The sequence below is a fragment of the Salmo trutta genome, chromosome 14 (genome assembly GCF_901001165.1).
Source record: "Salmo trutta chromosome 14, fSalTru1.1, whole genome shotgun sequence".
Classification (NCBI taxonomy): domain Eukaryota; kingdom Metazoa; phylum Chordata; class Actinopteri; order Salmoniformes; family Salmonidae; genus Salmo; species Salmo trutta.
The window spans coordinates 45248354-45273347 of record NC_042970.1 but is presented as its reverse complement, the minus strand read 5'-3'; the positions used below and the strand labels follow the sequence as shown (position 1 = coordinate 45273347).

General features: G+C 45.2%; 1 protein-coding gene across 3 annotated transcripts in view; it reads left to right on the top strand.

Annotated features, from left to right (window-relative positions):
* Window positions 1-24994, top strand: part of cacna1da (calcium channel, voltage-dependent, L type, alpha 1D subunit, a) — a 119356-nt gene that overhangs the window by 5678 nt on the left and 88684 nt on the right. For all 3 annotated transcript variants that reach the window (XM_029776072.1, XM_029776071.1, XM_029776073.1), the window contains exons 2-3: window positions 13321-13738; window positions 14932-15037. In XM_029776072.1, the coding sequence (XP_029631932.1) occupies window positions 13470-13738; window positions 14932-15037 (375 nt within the window). In that variant the 5' untranslated portion in view covers window positions 13321-13469. The remainder of the gene's footprint in view (window positions 1-13320; window positions 13739-14931; window positions 15038-24994) is intronic.

Here is a 24994-nt window from a genome sequence, read left to right as displayed (position 1 = left end):
CCATAAAACAAGTCAGACTACGGTTTGCAACTGCACATGGGGACAAAGATCGTACTTTTTGGAGAAATGTCCTCTGGTCTGCTGAAAGTAAAATAGAACTGTTTGGCCATAATGACCATCGTTATGTTTGGAGGAAAAAGGGGGAGGCTTGCAAGCCGAAGAACACCATCCCAACCATGAGGCACGGGGGTGGCCGCATCATGTTGTGGGGGTGCTTTGGTACAGGAGGGTCTGGTGCACTTCACAAAATAGATGACATCATGAGGATGGAAAATTATGTGGATATATTGAAGCAACATCTCAAGACATCAGTTAGGAAGTTGAAGCTTGGTCGCAAATGGGTCTTCCAAATGGACAATGACCCCAAGCATACTTCCAAAGTTATGGCAAAATGGCTTAAGGACAACAAAGTCAAGGTATTGGAGTGGCCATCACAAAGCCTTGAACTTAATCCTATAGAAAATTTGTTGGCAGAACTGTGTGCGAGCAAGGAGGCCTACAAACCTGACTCAGTTACACCAGCTCTGTCAGGAGGAATGGGCCAAAATTCACCCAGCTTATTGTGGGAAGCTTGTGGAAGGCTACCCGAAACGTTTGACCCAAGTTAAACAATTTAAAGGCAATGCTACCAAATACTAATTGAGTGTATGTGTCACGTCCTGACCATAGAAAGCTTTTATTTTCTATGGTAGAGTAGGTCAGGGCGTGACAGGGGGTTTTGTCTAGTTTATATTTTCTATGTTGTGTGGTTCTAGTTTCTGTTTTTCTATGTTTTTTTGGAATGATCTCCAATTAGAGGCAGCTGGTCATCCTTGTCTCTAATTGGGGATCATATTTAGTAGTTGTTTTTCTCCAGTGCGCATTCACAGCCCGGTGCGCTCGTTGCCTGCGCCCCGCATTTGCCGGGCTAGAGTGAGCATTCAGCCAGGAAGGGTGGTGCCAGCTCAGTGCTCCTGGTCTCCATTACGCCTCCTTGGTCCAGGATATCCTGCGCCGGCTCCGTGCACTGTGTCGCCAGTGCGCATTCACAGCCCACTGCGTCCTGTGCCAGCTCCCCGCATTTGCCGGGCAAAAGTAAGCATCCAGCCAGGACGGTTGTGCCAGCTCTACGCTCGAGACCTCCGGTGCGCCTCCACGGCCCAGTATATCCTGTACCTGCCCCACGCACCCGGCCTCCAGTGAGTCTATCCAGCCTGGTACGCCCTGTGCATGCTCCTCGCACTTGTTACCAGTCTGGCGCCACCTGTGCCAGCCCCACGCATTAGGCCTCCAGTGCGCCTGCCCAGTCCGGTGTGTTCTGTTCCTGCTCTCCTCACTCGCACTGAGGTGTGTGTTACCAGTCTGGCGCCACCTGTGCCAGCCCCACGCATCAGGCCTCCAGTGCGCCTTCCCAGTACAGAGTTTCCGGCGACAGTTCCCAGTCCAGTGCTTCCGGCGACAGTTCCCAGTCCAGAGCTTCCGGCGACAGTTCCCAGTCCAGAGCTTCCGGCGATGTTTTACAGTCCGGAACCTCCTGAGACGGCCTACAGTCCAGAACCTCCTGAGACGGCCTACAGTCCGGAACCTCCTGAGACGGCCTACAGTCCGGAACCTCCTGAGACGTCCCCCAGTCCGGAACCTCCAGCGACGTCCCCCAGTCCGGGGCCTCCTGAGATGATCGGCAGTCCAGAGTCTCCAGCGGCGGTCTGCAGTCCAGAGTCTCCAGCGGCGGTCTGCAGTTCAGAGTCTCCAGCGGGAGTTACCAGTTCAGAGTCTCCGGCGATGATCCACGGTCCGGTGACACAAAATCGGAGGGATCAGCTGGCGGAGCGGGGGCTACGCCCCAAACCGGAGCTGCCTCCTATGCTGGCAGATAAGCAGGATGAGAGGGTTCTTCGTCCTGCACCAGAACCGCCACCGACATTAGACACCCACCCTAACCCTCCCTTGTTTTTCGTTGTTTCAGGTTTTGCGTTCGGGTCCGCACCTTTGGGGGGGGGGGTTTGTCTAGTTTATATTTTCTATGTTGTGTGGTTCTAGTTTCTGTTTTTCTATGTTTTATTTTTGGATGATCTCCAATTAGAGGCAGCTGGTCATCGTTGTCTCTAATTGGGGATCATATTTAGTAATTGTTTTTCCACCTGAGTTTGTGGGAGATTATTTTGAGGTAGTGTATGTTGCACCTCTTTGTCACGGTTTGTTATTTTGTTTAGTAGTTTATTTGTATGTTTTGCATAGTTTCACAGTTTAAATATAATGTTGAACGATACACACGCTGTGCCTTGGTCTTCCTTGAACAACGAATGTGACAGTATGTAAACTTCTGACCCACTGGGAATGTGATGAAAGAAATAAAAGCTGAAATAAATCATTCTCTCTACTATTATTCTGCCATTTCACATTGTTAAAATAAAGTGGTGATCATAACTGACCCTTGACAGGGACTTTTTACTCGGATTAAATGTCAGGAATTGTGAAAAACTGAGTTTAAATGTATTTGGCTAAGGTGTATGTAAACTTCCGATTTAAACTCTAAGTAGAAATCTGAAGTGAGCTCTAAAAGGGCGTTCCTTACATACTGCTATCTAAACCTACATAAACATGATTCATTGGATTGGTTCACACATGTGACAGGCTCCGTCTCTATCTTAACTGAAAGAACGTATTCTGGGCATTCTGCCAGATGTTCTTCTGTAGGGGGCCCTCCCCCTCCTCTCAACCGAGGATTGTTTACGACACCAAAGATAATTTTATTCATTACAACATGAATTTGGGTCGTGTTTGTATCAAATCAAATCAAATGTATTTATATAGCCATTCTTACATCAGCTGATATCTCAAAGTGCTGTACAGAAACCCAGCCTAAAACCCCAAACAGCAAGCAATGCAGGTGTAGAAGCACGGTGGCTAGGAAAAACTCCCTAGAAAGGCCAAAACCTAGGAAGAAACCTAGAGAGGAACCAGGCTATGAGTGGTGGCCAGTCCTCTTCTGGCTGTGCCGGGTGGAGATTATAACAGCACATGGCCAAGATGTTCAAATGTTCATAAATGACCAGCATTGTCAAATAATAATAATCATAGTAGTTGTCGAGGTTGCAACAAGTCAGTAACACAAGAGTAAGTGACAGTTGGCTTTTTCATAGCCGATCTTTGAGAATATCTCTACTGCTCCTGCTGTCTCTAGAGAGTTGAAAACAGCAGGTCTGGGACAGGTAGCACGTCCGGGGAACAGGTCAGGGTTTCAGCAGGTCTGGGAGAGCAGGTCTGGGACAGGTAGCATGTCCTGGGAACAGGTCAGGGTTCCATAGCCGCAGGCAGAACAGTTGGAACTGAAGCAGCAGCACGGCCAGATAAACTGGGGACAGCAAGGAGTCATCAAGCCAGGTAGTCCTGTGGCATGGTCCTAGGGCTCAGGTCCTCCGAGAGAGAGAAAGAAAGAAAGAGAGAAAGAGAGAATTAGAGAGAGCATATTTAAATTCACACAGGACACCGGAAAAGACAAGAGAAATACTCCAGATGTGACAGACTGACCCTAGCCCCCCGACACATAAACTACTGCAGCATAAATACTGGAGGCTGAGACAAGAGGGGTCAGGAGACATTGTGGCTCCATCCGATGAAACCCCCAGACAGGGCCAAACAGGTAGGATATAACCCCACCCACTTTGCCAAAGCACAGCCCCCACACCACTGGAGGGATATATCCAACCACCAACCTACCATCCCGAGACAAGGCCGAGTATAGCCCACAAAGATCTCCGCCACGGCACAACCCAGGGGGGCGCCAACCCAGACAGGAAGACCACGTCAGTGACTCAACCCACTCAAGTGACGCACCCCTCCCAGGGACGGCATGGAAGAGCACCAGTAAGCCAGTGACTCAGCCCCTGTAATAAGGGTAGAGGCAGAGAATCCCAGTGGATTCTCTGCCAGGCAGAGACAGCAAGGGCGGTTCGTTGCTCCAGCCTTTCCGTCACCTTCACACCCCTGGGCCAGACTACACTTAATCATAGGACCTACTGAAGAGATGTGTCTTCAGTAAAGACTTAAAGGTTGAGACTGAGTCTGCGTCTCTCACATGGGTAGGCAGACCATTCCATAAAAATGGAGCTCTATAGGAGAAAGCCCTGCCTCCAGCTGTTTGCTTAGAAATTCTAGGAACAATTAGGAGGCCCGCGTCTTGTGACCATAGCGTACGTGTAGGTATGTACGGCAGGACCAAATCGGAAAGATAGGTAGGAGCAAGCCCATGTAATGCTTTGTAGGTTAGCAGTAAAACCTTGAAATCAGCCCTTGCCTTAACAGGAAGCCAGTGTAGGGAGGCTAGCACTGGAGTAATATGATCAAATTTTTTGGTTCTAGTCAGGATTCTAGCAGCCGTATTTAGCACTAACTGAAGTTTATTTAGTGCTTTATCCGGGTAGCCGGAAAGTAGAGCATTGCAGTAGTCCAACCTAAAAGTAACAAAGGCATGGATTAATTTTTCTGCGTAATTTTTGGACAGAAAGTTTCTGATTTTTGCAATGTTACGTAGATGGAAAAAAGCTGTCCTTGAAACAGTCTTGATATGTTCTTCAAAAGAGAGATCAGGGTCCAGAGTAACGCCGAGGTCCTTCACAGTTTTATTTGAGACGACTGTACAACCATCCAGATTAATTGTCAGATTCAACAGAAGATCTCTTTTTTTCTTGGGACCTAGAACAAGCATCTCTGTTTTGTCCGAGTTTAAAAGTAGAAAGTTTGCAGCCATCCACTTCCTTATGTCTGAGACACAGGCTTCTAGCGAGGGCAATTTTGGGGCTTCACCATGTTTCATTGAAATGTACAGCTGTGTGTCATCCGCATAGCAGTGAAATTTAACATTATGTTTTCGAATGACATCCCCAAAAGGGAAAATATATAGTGAAAATAATAGTGGTCCTAAAACGGAACCTTGAGGAACACCGAAATGTACAGTTGATTTGTCAGAGGACAAACCATTCACAGAGACAAACTGATATCTTTCCGACAGATAAGATCTAAACCAGGCCAGAACTTGTCCATGTAGACCAATTTGGGTTTCCAATCTCTCCAAAAGAATGTGGTGATCGATGGTATCAGAAGCAGCACTAAGATCTAGGAGCACGAGGACAGATGCAGAGCCTCGGTCTGACGTCATTAAAAGGTCATTTACCACCTTCACAAGTGCAGTCTCAGTGCTATGATGGGGTCTAAAACCAGACTGAAGCGTTTCGTATACATTGTTTGTCTTCAGGAAGGCAGTGAGTTGCTGCGCAACAGCTTTTTCAAAAAATGTTGAGAGGAATGGAAGATTCGATATAGGCCGATAATTTTTTATAATTTTTGGGTCACGATTTGGCTTTTTCAAGAGAGGCTTTATTACTGCCACTTTTAGTGAGTTTGGTACACATCCGGTGGATAGAGAGCCATTTATTATGTTCAACATAGGAGGACCAAGCACGGAAAGCAGCTCTTTCAGTAGTTTAGTTGGAATAGGGTCCAGTATGCAGCTTGAAGTTTTAGAGGCCATGATTATTTTCATCATTGTGTCAAGAGATATAGTACTAAAACACTTGAGTGTCTCCCTTGATCCTAGGTCCTGGCAAAGTTGTGCAGACTCAGGACAACGGAGCTTTGGAGGAACACGCAGATTCAAAGAGGAGTCCGTAATTTGCTTTCTAATGATCATGATCTTTTCCTCAAAGAAGTTCATGAATTTATTCCTGCTGAAGTGAGAGCCATCCTCTCTTGGGGAATGCTGCTTTTTAGTTAGCTTTGCGACAGTATCAAAAAGAAATTTCGGATTGTTCTTATTTTCCTCAATTAAGTTGGAAAAATAGGATGATCGAGCAGCAGTGAGGGCTCTTCGATACTGCACGGTAATATCTTTCCAAGCTAGTCGGAAGACTTCCACTTTGGTGTGGCGCCATTTCCGTTCCAATTTTCTGGAAGCTTGCTTCAGAGCTCGCTTGCTTCAGAGCTTGTATCCATTTATTTGTGTTATGGGGTTCACAGGAGGTTAGAGGGCCAGACTGAGTACGTTCCAGACCATGTTACCATGTTATTTAGTCTACACCTTTTCTCTTTGTAAAATGCAGGTTATCTGGAGATGTTCCAGAGTCCCCTGTTGAAATATACCCAACATGTATACATAAAGTGACTGCATTTTGGATCCACAGGCATGAGGGATGCATCATTGTCCCTAAACAATACACTAGCCTGTCTCTAATCACTTAGGACCCATCTGTTGACACCTTTACCAACAAAGGTGTGATGCCCTACATCCCTTCATCAACTGAGTCTAAATGCTGACACCACAACCATGTCTTTCCAGGAGACGTGCAGTACAAGAAAAATCTTCTGCAAGGGGTCCAAGCAGTGGATGGTTTTAAGAAAGTCTACCAACCCTGTACTCACCACTTCCGGCGGAGTCTTATCCAGCTGGCCGTAGACCGCAGACGGGACATTCGCTTCAAGCACAAAGTCTCATCTTCCCCAGCCCACCTTGCCACCCAGCAAGTGAATTTCCATTGACATAAACTACCACAGTCTACCACTGACATTCAGTTTTACAATACAGCTTTCTCTCTCATCTTGCCTGCAATGGTGTTGTAATCGGGGTGACTCTGCTATACCACATCAAAACACACTAAGCTATCATGTCTAACCTCATCACACAGTCAAACGGACAGGCACACCTTAGTTTGATGTCACTCCATTACCCTGTCAAAACTAGATTGAATTTCCTAAAAGCCTACTCTGGCAGTGGCAAATGTTGGATTGTTGTAGTGACACTAACTGATACAGTTTGTATATATAAATAAATGCCTTTGTATTTCTAAATTTGGATTCATTTTTGTATAGGGAAAGGTCTCGCCTTGAACAACTACCGTTTTTCACAAACTGTAATAAAATGTTTTGATTCATTGTCTGATTCACATAACTAACCGTCTAATGCCAGTTCCCTACCACGGATGGAACCACTACATGTGTTATTATAGCGCTACTATAACAAGACTATAATAATATGTGTAGGAGGAGAAAACATTCCTACAGAATATTTTCTCCTTCATTTCTATAGGTTGCATACCTCTATTTCTGCCTGCTTTGGCATAGTTCTCCTAGTAGAGCACCGGAATAAGAGAACTAAGCTGAACCAGGCAGAACTAGAAGTATGCAACCTACAGCTAAAAATATTATACTGGTTTCACTGTCCTTTTAATGTTGCCTGAGCACGCATAGAAGTACCTGGCCTGCTTCTCGCAAATGTCAAATGTAGGAAAGTGCCCAGCTGGGCTTCTCAGTCATTTTCTCTTCACCTCACAAGTCAACGAAGTCTGCTTTTAATTATTTGTATTTTTTTTTACATCCATTCAAATTATAATAGTTCCTCACAGTATTTGAAAAATCTTTGCAACACTCTCCCTCTCGATAATCAGCATCTCTGATAAATAGGCTATGGACATATTGCGTGTATTTGGTTCTATTTTGATGATTGTCAATTTCATCTTCCTACTATAGCATAGCAGTCTCCTTCATACTTTCCTTGACAATTCATTATCTTATAGCCTAGTTTCGGAAAGCCTAAGGTAGGCCTAGGTTTCTTCATACATTTTAAAGGAAAGGAGAAATATTTGCTTTTGTGTCTGACATACAGTTAATTCGGAAAGTATTCAGACCCCTTCACTTCTTCCACATTTTGTTACGTTACAGCTTATTCTAAAATTGATTAAATAAACATTTCCCCTCATCAATCTACACACAATACCCGATAATGACAAAGCAAAAACAGGTTTTTAGACATTTTTGCACATTTATAAAAAATAAATAACTTATTTACATGAGTATTTAGTCCCGTTGCTATGAGACTTGAAATTGAGCTCAGGTGCATCCTATTTCCATTGATCATCCTTGAGATTTTTCTACAACTTGATTGGAGTCCACCTGTGGGAAATTCAATTGATTGGACATGATTTGGAATAGAACACACCTGTCTATATAAGGTCCCACAGTTGACAGTGCATGTCAGACCAAAAATCAAGCCATGAGGTTGAAGGAATTGTCCGTAGAGATCCAAGACAGAATTGTGTCGAGGCACAAATCTGGGGAAGAGTACCAAAACATTTATGCGGCATTGGCGGTCCCCAAGAACACAGTGGCCTTCATCATTCTTAAATGGAAGAAGTTTGGAACGACCAAGACTCTTCCTAGAGCTGGCCGCCCGGCCAAACTGAGCAATCAGAGAAAAAGGGCCTTGGTCAGGGAGGTGACCAAGAACCCGATGGTCACTCTGACAGAGCTCCAGAGTTTCTCTGTGGAGATGGGAGAACCTTCCAGAAAGACAACCATCTCTGCAGCACTCCACCAATCAGGTCTTTATTGTAGAGTGGCCAGATGGAAGCCACTCCTCAGTAAAAGACACATGACAGTCCTCTTGGAGTTTGACTCTTGGAGTTTGCCAAAAGGCACCTTAAGGACTTTCAGACCATCAGAAACAAGATTCTCTGGTCTGATGAAACCAAGATTGAACTCTTTGGCCTGAATGCCAAGCGTCACGTCTGGAGGAAACCAGGCACCTGGCCAATACTATCCCTACGGTGAAGCATGGTGGTGGGAGCATCATGTTGTGGGTATGTTTTTCAGTGGCAGGGACTGTGAGACTAGTCAGGATCGAGGGGAAAATTTACGGAGCAAAGTACAGAGAGATCCTTGATGAAAATCTGCTCCAGAGCGCTCAGGACCTCAGACTGTGGTGAAGGTTCACCTTCTATCAGGACAACAACCCTAAGCACACAGCCAAGACAACATATGAGTGGCTTCGGGACAAGTCTCTGAATGTCCTTGAGTGGACCTGCCAGAGCTCGGACTTGAACCCGATCGAACATCTCTGGAGAGACCTGAAAATAGTTGTGCAACGACGCTCCCCATCCAACCTGACCGAGCTTGACAGGATATGCAGAGAAGAATGGGAGAAACTCTCCAAATACAGGTGTGCCAAGCTTGTAGTGTCATACCCAAGAATACTTGAGGCTGTAATCGCTGCCAAAGTACTGAGTAAAGGGTCTAAATACTTATGTAAATGTGATATTTCTTCTTTTTTTTAGCAAATTTGCAAAAATTTCTTAAAACCTGTTTTTGCTTTGTAGATAGGTGAAGAAAAAAATATTTAATCCATTTTGAATTGAGACTGAAACACAACAAAATGTGGAACAAGTTAATAAGGGCGTATGAATACTTTCTGATGGCACTGTACATATGCACAGATTACATTTAGAACAATATCTAGCCTGATAGAAAGAAATGGGTCATAGCCATCAACTTTTGCAGTGACCAGGCAGTACAAATGTACCTAGGTAGGCAGACAGAACCTAGCTACAGCCATGTCTATCAGGCATGCTCAGGAAAATATCTTTCTAGTAAAACCAGATTCATCAGTTTCAGAGATATACAACAGTAAATGTTTGTATTATTGTTTCTCCTCACAGTTAGTAAACTTAGCTAGCTAGCTTGCTGGATAGCCAATAATTGTTATTTACATCTGTTTGGAAATCCTAACTTTATCTTGCATCATATCATGCCTCTAATTTTGTGAGACTGAAATGTATCCAATGTCATAATCATTTTTTAAATAACCTTTATTTAAAGGTTAGTTAAGAACAAATTCAGTTAAGAACACATTTTTACTTACAATGATGGCCTACCCCGGCCCAACCATAACCCAGACAATGCTGGGCCAATTGTGCGTCGCCCTATGGGACTCCCAATCATGGCTGGTTGTGATACAGCCTGGAATCGAACCAGGGTCTGTAGTGACGCCTCTGGCATAAAGATGCAGTGCCTTACACCGCTGCGCCACTCAGGAGCCAAAATCATAACCACTATGTTAACCCTAGTCAATTATATTACATTGCTAGCTAGTAAAATTATTTAGGTTTACAGCGTTTGATGTTACACGTTTGCTAACAAGTTACAAACGCGAGGCTTGGCACATAGCAAGCTAGCAGGCGCCAGGCTAACTAGCCAACTCCAGTCATGTGTTAACATTTGCTGGTAAACCTAGATTTAGGTGGCTGGTTGTAACGTTAGTAGATTGCTGTTTAGTAGCCAAATCTATGACTAAATATAGAATACATTTTTCAATCAAGATAAAAAAAGATAGATCTCCGATGGAAAAACCTATTCTCTTTTTAGTCATAGATAGGGATAGCTGTTTAGCTAACTTAGATAGCTACACTACCGTTCAAAAGTTTGGGGTCACTTAGAAATGTCCCGGTTTTTGAAAGAAAAGCTCATTTTTTGTCCATTAAAATAACATCAAATTGATCAGAAATATGGTGTAGACATTGTTAATGTTGTAAATGACTATTGTAGCTGGAAATGGCAGATTTTTTATGGAATATCCACATAGGCGTACAGAGGCCCATTATCAGCAACCATCACAACTGTGTTCCAATGGCACGTTGTGTTAGCTAATCTAAGTTTATAATTTTAAAAGGCTAATTGATCTTTAGAAAACCCTTTTGCAATTATGTTAGCACAGCTGAAAAATGTTGTCCTGATTAAGGAGCAATAAAACTGGCCTTCTTTAGACTAGTTGAGTATCTGGAGCATCAGCATTTGTGGGTTCGATTACAGGCTCAAAATGGCCAGAAACAAGAACTTTCTTCTGAAACTCGTCAGTCTGTTCTGGGAAATGAAGGCTATTCCATGCAAGAAATTGCCAAGAAACTGAAGATCTCGTACAATGCTGTGTACTTACTACTCCTTTCACAGAACAGCGCCAACTGTCTCTAACGAGAATAGAAAGAAGAGTGAGATGCCCCGGTGCACAACTGAACAAGAGGACAAGTACATTAGAGTGTCTAGTTTGAGAAACAGATGCCTCACAAGTCCTCAACTGGCACAAAACACCAGTCTCAGCGTTAACAGTGGAGAGGCGACTCCGGGATGCTGGCCTTTTAGGCAGAGTTACAAAGAAAAAGCCATATCTCAGACTGGCCAATAAAAATAAAGATTAAGATGGGCAAAAGAACACAGACACTGGACAGAGGAAGATTGGAAAAAAAGTGTTATGGATAGACAAATCTAAGTTTGTGGTGTTCGGATCACAATGAAGAACATTCGTGAGACGCAAGAAAAATGAAAAGATGTTGGAGGAGTGCCTGACGCCATCTGTCAAGCTTGGTTGAGGCAATGTGATGGTCTGGGAGTGCTGTGGTGGTGGTAAAGTGGGAGATTTGTACAGGTTAAATGGGATCTTGAGGAAGGAAGGCTATCACTCCATTTTGCAACACCATGCCATACCCTGTGGACAGTGCTTAACTGGAGCCAATTTCCTCCTACAACAGGACAATGACCCAAAGCACAGCTCCAAACTATGCAATCATTATTTAAGGAAGAAGCAGTCAGCTGGTGTCACGGGTGTCGTAGGGTAGAGAGCAAGACACAGCGGGAAAATGTACACTCATCTTCTTTTTATTATGGTGAAGAAGGGAAACACATACAACGTATACAAAACAAAACGAACTTGACAGTCTTGTCAGGCAAAACAGCTAAACAAGCACAATCTCCCACAAAATCCCATGAAAAACAAACTCCTAATTATAGGACCCTCAATCAGAGGCAACAATAACCAGCTGCCTCCAATTGAAGGTCCAACCCCAATTAACTAAACATAGAACTACAAAAGACTAGATAGAACATAGAAATATACTAACATAGAACAATGACTAACAAACCCCGGACTAATAAATCAAATACCCCCTCTACCTGAACACATACACAAAACACACCCTGAACCACATAAAACAAAGTTGCTTCAGGAAGCATGGGGTGAAATCTCTTCAGATTACCTCAACAAATTGACAAGTAGAATGCCAACAGTCTGTAAGGCTGTAATTGCTGCAAATGGAGGATTCTTTGACTTGAAGTTTGAAGGACACACTTATTATTTCAATTACAAATCATTATTTACAATCTTGTCAACGTCTTGACTATATTTACTATTCATTTTGCAACTCATTTCATGTATGCTTTCATGAAAAACAAGGACATTTGTAAGTGACCCCAAACTTTTGAACGGTAGTGTACCTAGCTAGCTAAGTTAGCTACCTAAGTTAGCAAACACTGAAACAGAAAATAACATTTTGATTTTCCCCCACTGTAACACAGTAGTATGTTAGCCAGCAATACACAATATGTGTTTCAGTAGATTAACTAAAGTTAGCTAGCTAGATGGCTTGTTTGAAAAAGAACTCACTTAGCTAGCTATTTGTCATCTGCCGTCGGCTGTTGCTGAGCTTGTAGCTAAATCCAACTCTTTGTTTCAAATCCTCTTCGGTATATTCCGGTTCAAACATACGGTTGAATGTCACCATGTAGCTAGCTAAGAGAACATGACAAAATTCTCCATCGTCAAATTCGTGTTGATGAGAGGAATCACTTGAAGCCATTGTGGTCTGGTCAGTTCTTTCAGTTTTGCCCAATAGGATTTGTGTTGTGTCCGCCTCCCATTCAAAAAAGCCCTCCTTGGGGGAGGGACGGGGCCAGAGCAGGAACCACTGCCCCATATCGAGTTGTAGCCTTTCAGAGACTGTAAAGAATGTGTCACCTTATACATTTATAATTGAATCCGCCGATAGGAACATTACTGAAAGACGTCCAATGGCTCTATCGTACAAGGACAACCATATCTACATGCAGACAAACATATAGTGCAGTCAGTATAACATAGAGGCTTCGCAAAATGCCACAAAGCAGGACTACATGGGACCCCCCCCCCCCCCTCAATACACCAGATGTCGTCATGGGTTATCTCCTTCGGGGCGCACGCGAAGCCCAGACCTCCTCTTGGGAAATGATGTGTGAAACACATCTCACTGACCCTAGAAATGCCTTGGTCATGATCACAACAAACCCAGATTCCCCTTGACGTTAAACGTTTGAAATAAAATATGGCTGGAACAGAGTATCACACAACAGAGTTTGTGCTTCAGGCTTCTTGCTGGGTATGCTGCTTCCTGTGTAGGCCTTCCTGTAGCCTATTTATCTTCAGGCGATTCTTAGCCATTGACACAGCTTCACCTCAGATGGCTGCTGTTCATGGTCTTGTGGTTCTGAATGTGAGATTGTAGGTATTCCAATCATTGCTGTCCGTGGTGCTAAATTGGAAACTCTACTATCAGCACTATTTGCTTATTTGTTTACCTTTACCAGTTTCCACGTGATAACGTCACCACAATAACCTGCTACTAATGATGTTAGTAGTGATGATCAATGATCAGTTTTCTATATAAACATATGGATTGGTAACCACTCTCTCCCCTGTACTCTCTTTCACAGAGGCAAATTATGCCAGCAGCACCGGAGTCCCTCCCTCTGGTGACGTGCCAGCCCATTGGTCAGACCGCCCTGTGCCCCTCCTCTAGCCCCGCCCTCTCTCCTGGCAGATCCATGCTGCTGGACACGCCCCACAGAGCCACGCCCACACCATGAGTGCCAACGGGCCAGCCAACGCCCCTGCGGCCCCGGCTGCAACTCCAATTGCCCCGCCGGTGCCCAGTCCGGTAGCCGCCCCTCCGGCTGCCCCGGTCCCGGTGCCGACCGTCCCGGTGGGCGCATTGGCACAGAAGAAGCGGGCGCAGTACGCCAAAAGCAAGAAGCAGGGGAGCAACGCCAACACCAGGCCAGCCAGGGCCCTGTTCTGCCTCAAACTCAACAATCCCATACGAAGAGCCTGCATCAGCCTGGTAGAGTGGAAGTATCCTTCACAACGGTCCAGAGTGTGTGTGTGTGTGTCTGGATGTTGATAATCTATACCTTGTACTTCAGTGTGTGTTGCAGTGTGTGTATGATGTGTAGGTCAGTGCATGAGAAGAACCATCACGGGCTCAGTTAGGGTGAATTGTGAATTGCCGCCCATGCACCAATTCATGATTTACCTTTGTCTGAACCGTACAGTTGGCTAAATCTTGAGTTGCACCTAGCCCATGCCTAGCTTTAGCTGACTCGCTTTAGCTGACTAGCTTTAGCTGACTCTAGCTTTAGCTGACTAGCTTTAGCTGACTCTAGCTTTAGCTGACTCTAGCTTTAGCTGACTAATTTTAGCTGACTCTAGCTTTAGCTGACTCTAGCTTTAGCTGACTCTAGCTTTAGCTGACTAGTTTTAGCTGACTAGCTTTAGCTGACTAGCTTTAGCTGACTAGTTTTAGCTGACTAGCTTTAGCTGACTAGCTTTAGCTGACTAGCTTTAGCTTAGCCATGTGCAGTGACTGTATCCCATCTCCATTTCCTCTCACAGTCCAGTACAACTAGACAAGAGACACTCTTTTATGTTAATCTCACTGCAGAGTGTGACTCACTACCCAACACAAGAATATGAAAGTGAAACAGAAAGTCAACGTTTACTTTTAATCAGTTCATTCTAGCGTAAGTAGCCTACTGCAGGGAAAGACAGATTATTTGACAGCTATAGCCAGCGATGCGTGAATCATTCTAGACTTTGTGTTTTTTCGGCGGTGCATGCGAGAGAATAGTCAACTGGAGGTAAAAAAAAGAAGAAAAAAAAGTTGTTTTTTGCTGCCTCCTAAGGCGCAGTGAAAGTCACCATGTCCCAAATCTTAAAATACTGGTGGGGCCAGGGTGACTCAGTGACACGACACAGCTGCGTGAGCCTCTGCTGGGACTCTGCTGCTCCAGAAGACACAGTCATCAGAACACTGTGATAACTCTGCACATTATCTCATGTTATTTAGATTGGGCCTGAATTGCCAAGTTGCATTTTGAATGTCATTATGACTTTTTTCGGACTCTCGCAACTTCCAATGTCTTTGGCTTGAACTCTGTCTGTGTTTGATGACTATTCGTTTGAACAGGAACGAGTCAAATGTTGACACTGTGAATATATTCATGTGATCCCCGCTTCGATGATTTTCCCTTAACCTTGTCTTCCAGGCCATTTGATATCTTTATATTAATAGCTATTTTTGCCAACTGTATGGCCTTAGCTGTGTACATCCCCTTCCCTCAGGATGACTCTAACTCCACCAACCATGACCTGGTGAGTACATACATCAGCATTACTCCTGACTCAAATGAACCCCATGACCGCCAAACCCCCTTGCATTACCTTTGACCCCCTATTGTGCCCTGGAGAGGTAAAGGGTGAAGTTGCCCCTAGACGCTGATCTTGGGTCAGTTTTGCATCCCCCCACTAATGGTTAAGCTTAGGATTGGGGGATGGTAAGATGATCCTAGATCTGTAGCCAAGGCGCACTTCACCCTGAGCCTCGGCTGTTTTCACCTTACTGTACTGTGAATGACTCCTTGGGTTTGCTGCTGTGTGCTCTGGCAGTGACAGCATTCATGGTGCAGGTGACTTGTGGTGTCATTGAAGTCACTGTGGAGGTGCTGTTGGACAATGGGTACCCTCTGTTGTCAGGTTATTACCCCTGCAGTGTTTGTGTGTGTGTGTGTGCGGGGGATGTGTAGATGTGTGTGCTATCTACTGTTTAAAGATTGCTCTTGTGTAACCACGGTGACTATGAGTCCAGGCGTTGGTTAGGTAGAGGACCATCTCCATGCTCTTTCCCATTTGTACTTCGTCATGTCATATCGTTCCCGCAGTGCACCAGAATTTCGTTCTGTTTTTATTTGTAGAAATCGCCATCTCTCTGTGCTCCCCCTGTGAGCACGCGAGTCTCGACAGTGTGTCTGTGTAGACTGATGCATTGTGGGCGACGCGGTGTTCATAGCAGGGTTCCTACAGCTGAGAGTGTGTGCCTGCACAGTCCGCTGGCGAGACAACAGACATTTGGATTCTTACGTGAGCAGAATTTAGCTGGAGAGCTTAGTGATTCATCAATGTCTGAGAACAGGATGGTGTGAGAGCGATAGAGAGGTAGAAGCTGTCCTGTTTTGTAGCCCTCAACTCACCTTCTGCTTTTAAAGATGCATGGGGCTTATAGAAATCAAATTGCATTGGTCGCATACGTATACACGCACGGTGTTCCTGCCATTATGCTGCGGTTGAACGAAGACGATCTACTGTAAGATACTATAATGTGACCTACTACTTGAGAGGAGAAGTGTGGTGTAATGCTTGCCCGTGTGACCTCCAGGAGAGTGACCCTGGGGGTATTTGTTTGCACAGTGGTGCATAGGAGGAGGAAAGTAGGTTATCTGGGACATTACAGTCTGTGCTACAGTATTGTGTAATCTATGGGCTCGCTTGGTGTTCAGCTACATGTTGTACAGGAGCACCGGAAGAGCGTGGGCTTAGTGAGGGGATTGCAATGTTCATAAACCAGTGTGAGTATCAGGCCAACACGTGGTCCTGCCTGGCTCGGTTGGTAGATCATGGTGTCTTCAACACCAGGCTTGTGGGTTCAATTCCCGCTGGGTCCACCCTCATAAAATGTATGTAGCACCACTGTAAGTAGCTTTGGATAAGTAGGGAGATTAAATGTAACAGGGGATCTGATTCTGTACTTTTGGGGGAATTAACCAGAGCCATGTATAAAGTATGTGTGGCCCTGGAGTTAAAAGTCGACTCTGTGGAAAGCACGCTGGATATAGCCTAGGTACGTAGGCTACAGCAAAATCAAATCAAATCAAATTTATTTATATAGCCCTTCGTACATCAGCTGAAATCTCAAAGTGCTGTACAGAAACCCAGCCTAAAACCCCAAACAGCAAGCAATGCATGTGAAAGAAGCACGGTGGCTGGGAAAAACTCCCTAGGAAAAACTCCTGAGAAAGGCCAAAAACCTAGGAAGAAACCTAGAGAGGAACCAGGCTATGAGGGGTGGCCAGTCCTCTTCTGGCTGTGCCGGGTGGATATTATAACAGAACATGGTCAAGATGTTAAAATGTTCGTAAATGACCAGCATGGTCAAATAATAATAATCATAGTAATTGTCGAGGGTGCAACAAGCACGTCCGGTGAACAGGTCAGGGTTCCGTAGCCGCAGGCAGAACAGTTGAAACTGGAGCAGCAGCATGGCCAGGTGGACTGGGGACAGCAAGGAGTCATCATGCCAGGTAGTCCTAGGGCTCAGGTCCTCCGAGAGAAAGAAAGAAACAAAGAGAGAATTAGAGAGAGCATATTTACATTCACACAGGACACCGGATAAGACAAGAGAATACTCCAGATGTAACAGACTGACCCTAGCCCCCCGACACAAACTACTGCAGCATAAATACTGGAGGCTGAGACAGGAGGGATCAGAAGACACTGTGGCCCCATCCGATGATACCCCCGGACAGGGCCAAACAGGCAGGATATAACCCCACCCACTTTGCCAAAGCACAGCCCCCACACCACTAGAGGGATATCTACAACCACCAACTTACCGTCCGAAGACAAGGCCGAGTATAGCCCACAAAGATGTCCGCCACGGCACAACCCAAGGGGGGGGCGCCAACCCAGACAGGAAGACCACGTCAGTGGCTCAACCTACTCAAGTGACGCACCCCTCCCATGGACGGCATGGAAGAACACCAGTAAGTCAGTGACTCAGCCCCTGTAAAAGGGTTAGAGGCAGAGAATCCCAGTGGGAAGAGGGGAACCGACAAGGCAGAGACAGCAAGGGCGGTTCGTTGCTCCAGCCTTTCCGTTCACCTTCACACTCCTGGGCCAGACTATACTTAATCATAGGACCTACTGAAGAGATAAGTCTTCAGTAAAGACTTAAAGGTTGAGACTGAGTCTGCGTCTCTCACATGGGTAGGCAGACCATTCCATAAAAATGGAGCTCTATAGGAGAAAGCCCTACCTCCAGCCGTTTGCTTAGAAATTCTAGGGACAATTAGGAGGCCTGCGTCTTGTGACCGTAGCGTACGTGTAGGTATGTACGGCAGGACCAAATCGGAAAGATAGGTAGGAGCAAGCCCATGTAATGCTTTGTAGGTTAGCAGTAAAACCTTGAAATCAGCCCTTGCCTTAACAGGAAGCCAGTGTAGGGAAGCTAGCACTGGAGTAATATGATCAAATTTTTTGGTTCTAGTCAGGATTCTAGCAGCCGTATTTAGCACTAACTGAAGTTTGTTTAGTGCTTTATCCGGGTAGCCAGAAAGTAGAGCATTGCAGTAGTCGAGCCTAGAAGTAACAAAAGCATGGATTAATTTTTCTGCGTCATTTTTGGACAGAAAGTTTCTGATTTTTGCAATGTTACGTAGATGGAAAAAAGCTGTCCTTGAAGCAGTCTTGATATGTTCTTCAAAAGAGAGATCACCTTATGTTATGTCCATATGCTGGGATGATGATTTAACCTCAATAAAAGTGTCTATAAATTCACTCCACGGTAGCAGTGTTGCCATTAAACTGTGGGGCGGTGGTATGGATGTGTGAGGGAAGTGTGAGAGGGTTCATGTGAATGGGGATGTATTTATATGGCAGCTAACGAGGAACGGCTAGGCTAGGCTGATGGACAGATCCACACCCTGAGATACTGGCACCGGTGAGCCTGGCACCGACGGTCATACCGTGCTCAAGGTCTCTTAGGTCACTCGTTTTGCCCATCCTAACATTCAATCGAACAGTAACTGAATGCCTTGATGCCTGTCTGCCTGCTGTCTGTAGGAGCAAACCATTTTCAGGAACGGGCTGGTGTGCCCAATAAACTGACCCCTGAGTGTTTGTGCCAAACTTCAGTCAATCTTAGTTTTTAGGTGAGTTGTGCAGTTCTGCTCTTTCCAATTGCAGTAGGTATACTGTAGGAGGTTGATTTAGGGCTGGCGCAGCAAATGTACTGTAATAACTACAATACACACACACACAGAGGTCTCAGGAGGAGGAATGGGAGAGTGTAGAAATGCTGACTTGGTTGAATATGGCAGCCAGCAGGGGATGAGGGATGAGAACTCCAGAGCACAACGCTGCCATCGCTCACACACACACACACACACACACACACACACACACACACACACACACACACACACACACACACACACACACACACACACACACAATACTGCACTGCAGGCCCATAGGTGAGCTGGCTGGGGCTGATGATGGGAGAACCATGATGGCAGGGGAACGGCACAGGGTCGGGGTGGAAGGCCTGGCTGTCAGGGAGGGACAACCAGGCGAGTCCCCTGGCTCCTATCATCCTATCACGAGGCGCTAATGCCATGAAAATTAGATTCAGTGACAGACTCAGTGTAACCTGGGGGAAGGGAAAGAGAGAGAGCGGTACCGTTCAAACTCAGTATCTTACTTTGAGCTCAGCAAGCTGAGGGGAGGCTAAGGCTGTTTCCCAACGCTGGCCCTCCAAGACAGAGCAACTAGTGGTAGGGATAAATACGTCTAAGGAATGGGACATCACTCGTGACTCGCACACATCATCAGAAGCCGACAACAGAAACCACACAATTCATTGACAACGAACCTTGTGTTTTTCACAATGCCTGTACTGGCGGCAGTAATAGCTTTCGTTATATTTCTTATGCAACACATACGTCCCATATGAGCAACAAATGAAAACAGCAAAACAACAATATGCCAGTAATGTACCCATCCTCTGGCTGTGGTTCAATGTGGAGTAATACTGAAGCAGGAGTTTCATTCCATAAATAGCAGTTTGACAATTAGCAGCCACGTTTCCTTCACTCAGTCATTTTCTGCAATTTCTTAGGGATGAATGATAAACCATCAAACAATTAAAACCGTTGTTCTGAACAAATATTTATACCCAAGGTTTTAGGGTCCATACTGTCACACCTGCTCCCGCTTCCCCTCTCTGGCGCTTGAGGGCAACAGGATGCCCTTCATTACGCACACCTGTCACCATCATTACACGCATCAGGCTCATTGGACTCACCTGGACACCTTCACATTTTGATTGCCTTCCCTAATATCTGTCTGTTTCCTCTGTTTCATCCCCGTGTCAGCATTATTGTCTTTTCCGTTTCCCCTGTCCAGATGTTGTCCGTATTCTGTTCCTCTCCGTTGGTTATTAAATGTTCACTCCCTGTACCTGCTTCTCGTCTCCAGCGTCGTTCCTTACAGAATGCTGACAACATTGTACGAAGCATCAGGGAGTTTTTTGTTTTTTGTTTTGTTGGTGACGTCGGGTCATTGTGCCGCCACCGATGGAACCGGGGGTGCCTCAGCTGGTTCGTCGGGCTTCCACGCCTTAGCTGGCTCGAGAGGGTTCCTTCCCTCAGCTGGCTCGTCGGGCTCCTACGCCTCAGCAAGCTCATCGGGCTCCCATCCCACGTCATGCCTAAGCCGGCTCGTCGGGCTCCCACGCCTCAGCCGGCTCGTCGGGCTCCCACGCCTCAGCCGTGCGCGTCGGGCTTCTACGCCTCAGCCTGTCAGTCCGGCACCCATGCCTCGGCCAGCTGGTTCATCGGGCTTCTACGCCTTAGCTGGCTCGAGAGGTTTCCTTCCCTCAGCTGGCTCGTCGGGCTCCTACACCTCAGCCAGCTAATCGGGCTCCCATCCCACTTCATGCCTGAGCCGGCACATGAGGCTCCCATGCCTCGGCTGGCTCGTCGGGCTCCCACGCCTCAGCCGGCTCGTCGGGCTCCCACGTCTCAGCCTTGCGCGTCAGGCTTCTACGCCTCAGCAGGTCAGTCCGGCGCCCATGCCTCGGTCGGCCCGTCAGGCTCGCCCAGGTGGGACACCTGGTGGCGCCCCTAGAGGGGAGGTACTGTCACGCCTGCTCCTGCTTCACCTCTCTAGCGCTCGAGGATGCCAGGATGCCCATCATTACGCACACCTGTCACCATCATTACACGCATCAGCGCTCATTGGACTCACCTGGACTCCTTCACGTTTTGATTGCCTTCCCTATATCTGTTGTTCCTTACACATACAGAGATCTGCTACATACAGTGCCTTCAGAAAGTATTCACACCCCTTGACTTTTTCCACATGTTGTTGTGTTAAAACCTGCAGTTAAAATATATTACATTTAGATTTGTTGTCACTGGCCTACACGCAATACCCCATGATGCCAAAGTGGAATTATGTTTTTTGAAATGTTCAGGATTTTTTTGCTTAAGAAGTCACAAAATAAGTTGCATGGACTCACTCTGTGTGCAAAAATTGTGTTTAATATGATTTTTAAATGACTACCTCACCTCTGTACCCCACACATACAATTATCTGTAAGGCCCCTCTGTTGAGCAGTGAATTTCAAAAACAGATTCAACCAGAAAGATCACAGGAGGTTTTGCAATGCCTTGCAAAGAAAGGCACCTATTGGTAGATTATTAAAAAATTAAAAAGGAGATGTTGAATATCCCTTTGAGCATGCTGAAGTTATTAATTACACTTTGGATGGTGTATCATTAGACCCAGTCACTACAAAGATACAGGTGTCCTTCCTAACTCAGTTGCCAGAGAGGAAGGAACCGCTTAGGGATTTCACCATGAGGCCAATGGTGACTTTAAAACAGTTACAGAGTTTAATAGCTGTGATAGGAGAAAACTGAGGATGGATCAACAACATTGTAGTTACTCCACAATACTACCCTAACTAACAGAGTGAAAAGAAGGAAGCCTGTACTGAATAAAAATATTCCAAACCTTGCATCATGTTTGCAACAAGGCACTAAAGTAATAGTGCAAAAAATCTGGCAAAGCAATTAACTTTTTGTCCTGAATACAAAGTGTTATGTTTGGGGCAAATCCAACACAACACATTACTGAGTACCACTCTCCATATTTTCAAGCATAGTGGTGGCTGCATCATGTTATGTGTAATCGTTGAAGATGCATTATGCAGAAAACGCTCCGCCATTTTGTTGCTAAAATTCTAATAGTTCATCTAATTTCAGTTTATGTGACAAAACAAGCAAGTATAGATAATCATTGTACCATCTAAACCGCTGTGAAATAAAAAACAGAAATATCACATTTACATAAGTATTCACACCCTTTACTCAGTAATTTGTTGAAGCACATTTGGCAGCGATTACAGCCTCAAGTCTTCTTGGGTATGACGCAGCAAGCTTGGAACACCTGTATTTGGGGAGTTTCTCCCATTCTTCTCTGCAGATCCTCTTAAAACTTCTTGCGTATCATTGGGACGCTAGCGTCCCATCTGGCCAACATCCGGTGAAATTGCAGAGCACGAAATTCAAATTAAATTACTATAAATATTTAACTTTCATGAAATCACAAGTGCAATACATCAAAATAAAGCTTAACTTGTTGTTAATCCAGCCGCCGTGTCAGATTTCAAAAAGGCTTTACGGCGAAAGCAAACTATGCGATTATCTAAGGACAGCGCCCAGCACACAAATGCATAACAAATCATTTTCAACCAGGGAGTTGCGACACGAAAGTCAGAAATAGCGATATAATATATGCCTTACCTTTGAAGATCTTCTTCTGTTGGCACTCCAAAAGGTCCCAGTTACATTACAAATGGTCCTTTTGTTCGATAAAGTCCTTCTTTATACCCATAAAAACTCAGTTTAGCTGGCGTGCTTCAGTCAATAATCCACTCGGTTTCCCTCCTTCAAAATGCATACAAAATGAATCCCAAACGTTACCAATAAACTTATCCAAACAAGTCAATCAACGTTTATAATCAAACCTTAGGTACCCTAATACGCAAATAAACGATACAATTTAAGATGGAGAATCGTTATTGTCTTTACCGGAGAACAATACCAAAGAACGCGCTCTCATTTACGCGCTTCGAAACACTACAGCCAAAATGGGAGTCACCTAGAAAAATTACAATTTCTGGCTCATTTTTCCAAAAACCAGCCTGAAACTCTTTCTAAAGACTGTTGACATCTAGTGGAAGCCCTAGGAACTGGGACGATTTCGCCCTATTATAAAAGTGCCAGCCATTGAAATCAGTGGTATGCTGAATTTTTTGTTGTTGTTGTTGATGGTTTGTCCACGGGGTTTCGCCTGCCATTTCAGTTCTGTTATACTCACAGACATAATTTTAACAGTTTTAGAAACTTTAGAGTGTTTTCTATCCAAATCTACATGCATATCCTAGCTTCTGGGCCTGAGTAGCAGGCAGTTTACTTTGGGCACGCTTTTCATCCAGACGTCAAAATACCGCCCTCTATCCCAAAGAAGTTAAGCTCTGTCTGGTAGGATGGGGAGTGTCGCTACACAGCTATTTTCAGGTCTCTCCAGAGATGTTCGATCGGGTTCAAGTCCGGGCTCTGGCTGGGCCGCTGATGGACATTCAGAGACTTTTCCTGAAGCCACTCCTGCATTGTCTTGGCTGTGTGCTTAGGGTCGTTGTTCTGGTGGAAGGTGAACCTTCACCCCAGTCGGAGGTCCTGAGCGCTCTGGAGCAGGTTTTCATCAAGGATCTCTCTGTACTTTGCTCCGTTCATCTTTCACCAGATCCTGACTAGTCTCCCAGTCCCTGCCGCTGAAAAACATCCCCACAGAATGATGCTGCCACCACTATGCTTCACCGTAGGGATGGTGCCAGGTTTCCTCCAGACGTGACGCTTGGCATTCAGGCCAAAGAGCTCAATCTTGGTTTCATCAGACCAGAAAATCTTTATTCTCATGGTCTGAGAGACCTTTAGGTGCCTTTTACATGTGTCTTTTACTGAGGAGTGGCTTCCGTCTGGCTACTCTACCATAAAGGCCTGATTGGTGGAGTGCTGCAGATATGGTTGTCCTTCTCCAATCAAGTTGTCGAAACAGCTCAAGGATGATTTACTAATATTTTGTGCTATACTATTATTATGATTGTTATTTTCTTACATTATTGTGTCTCAAAGGGCCACTAGGCTACACATAGGAGCTACGTGCTGTTCGGTTCTGACAAACAGAGTAAAAACTCAAACGGATGACTAAGTTTATTCACCCACTGGGTCAAACAGCTGAAAAGACAAAGACAAAGACATTAACACAATCACATATATTTATACCCTCCTTCTATGCGGAGTCTCCTCCTTGCACATCTGGATATTCTCATCCTGTTGCTGGGCAGGAACTCAAGTGGCGACTGTTCCTTCCCACTTCATCTGACCTGACCTCGGCCTTCCTCACCTCTCACTAACCCACGGCTGTCCTATCTTACCTGTGACCAGACTTTATACCTTCTCCTCTCCGTAGGATACACAAGATTTAACAATAACATGTTATGACAGAATGGAAACTTTCTGCACTCCCCTTTCTCGCTCAGTAGATTTCCATACTCTCAGTTCTAATATGGTAACATGAATAAGGATATTTCAAGTTAGAAGTTAGAATCCATCACTGCAGTAGTCAGGTCACTCTGAGGAAAACGTCAGTCACCTGTTCTCGTCCTGTATAATGGATTAAAGTGAGCTAAAAGAAATCTCAGCCTTTTTTTGTTGAGTGCTTCAACTCCTTTCTGCCTCAACTTTGTAAGCCCTTCTCTTCATTTTCAACATATTGATACAGCCTAATACTGCAGAGTTTTGATTTGAAAAGTTCAAATAGAGTATCGTGTTGCGCATGATGATTTATCATATTGCACTTCACGATGTATCGTCAATGTCAAATGTCACGATAATTGATTTATTCATTTATCGGCACAACCCTATATTCTCTTCCTCCTCTTCCTCCTCTTCCTCCTCTCCTCTGTATCCTCGGCACTCCTCATCTCTCCTGTCACGCCGCTCCTCTATAGCTCCTTCCTGATGACGTCCTTGACAAACGGTATGGAATGATTGCTCTGAAATGATCACCCGGAAAGGCACTATTACACACCTTAGTGAGGAACAGTCACGCACTGTCTGAGAGAGAGTGTCCTCTCCGCACGCCACTGTCTGTCTGTCCTCTTCACCCCCACCTGTCTAAGAAACAGGCAGAGACACCGGGTCGGTCCGTCTGTCCTCTCCTTCCGGTTTTAAGGTCATTTGTGACTGCTCTCTGTATGACTTGGCGCTCCCGGCAAGCAGCTCCTCCTGCTGAAGGTAGCTGAGCGGAAAGTACCCCGGAACAATGACCTTTTCACTGTGAATATGATTCATGTTTCAACCTTCACAGGGCAACATGCACGCGGAAGAATCCTGGCTGCTATCATGTTAGTGTGTGTGTCTGTAT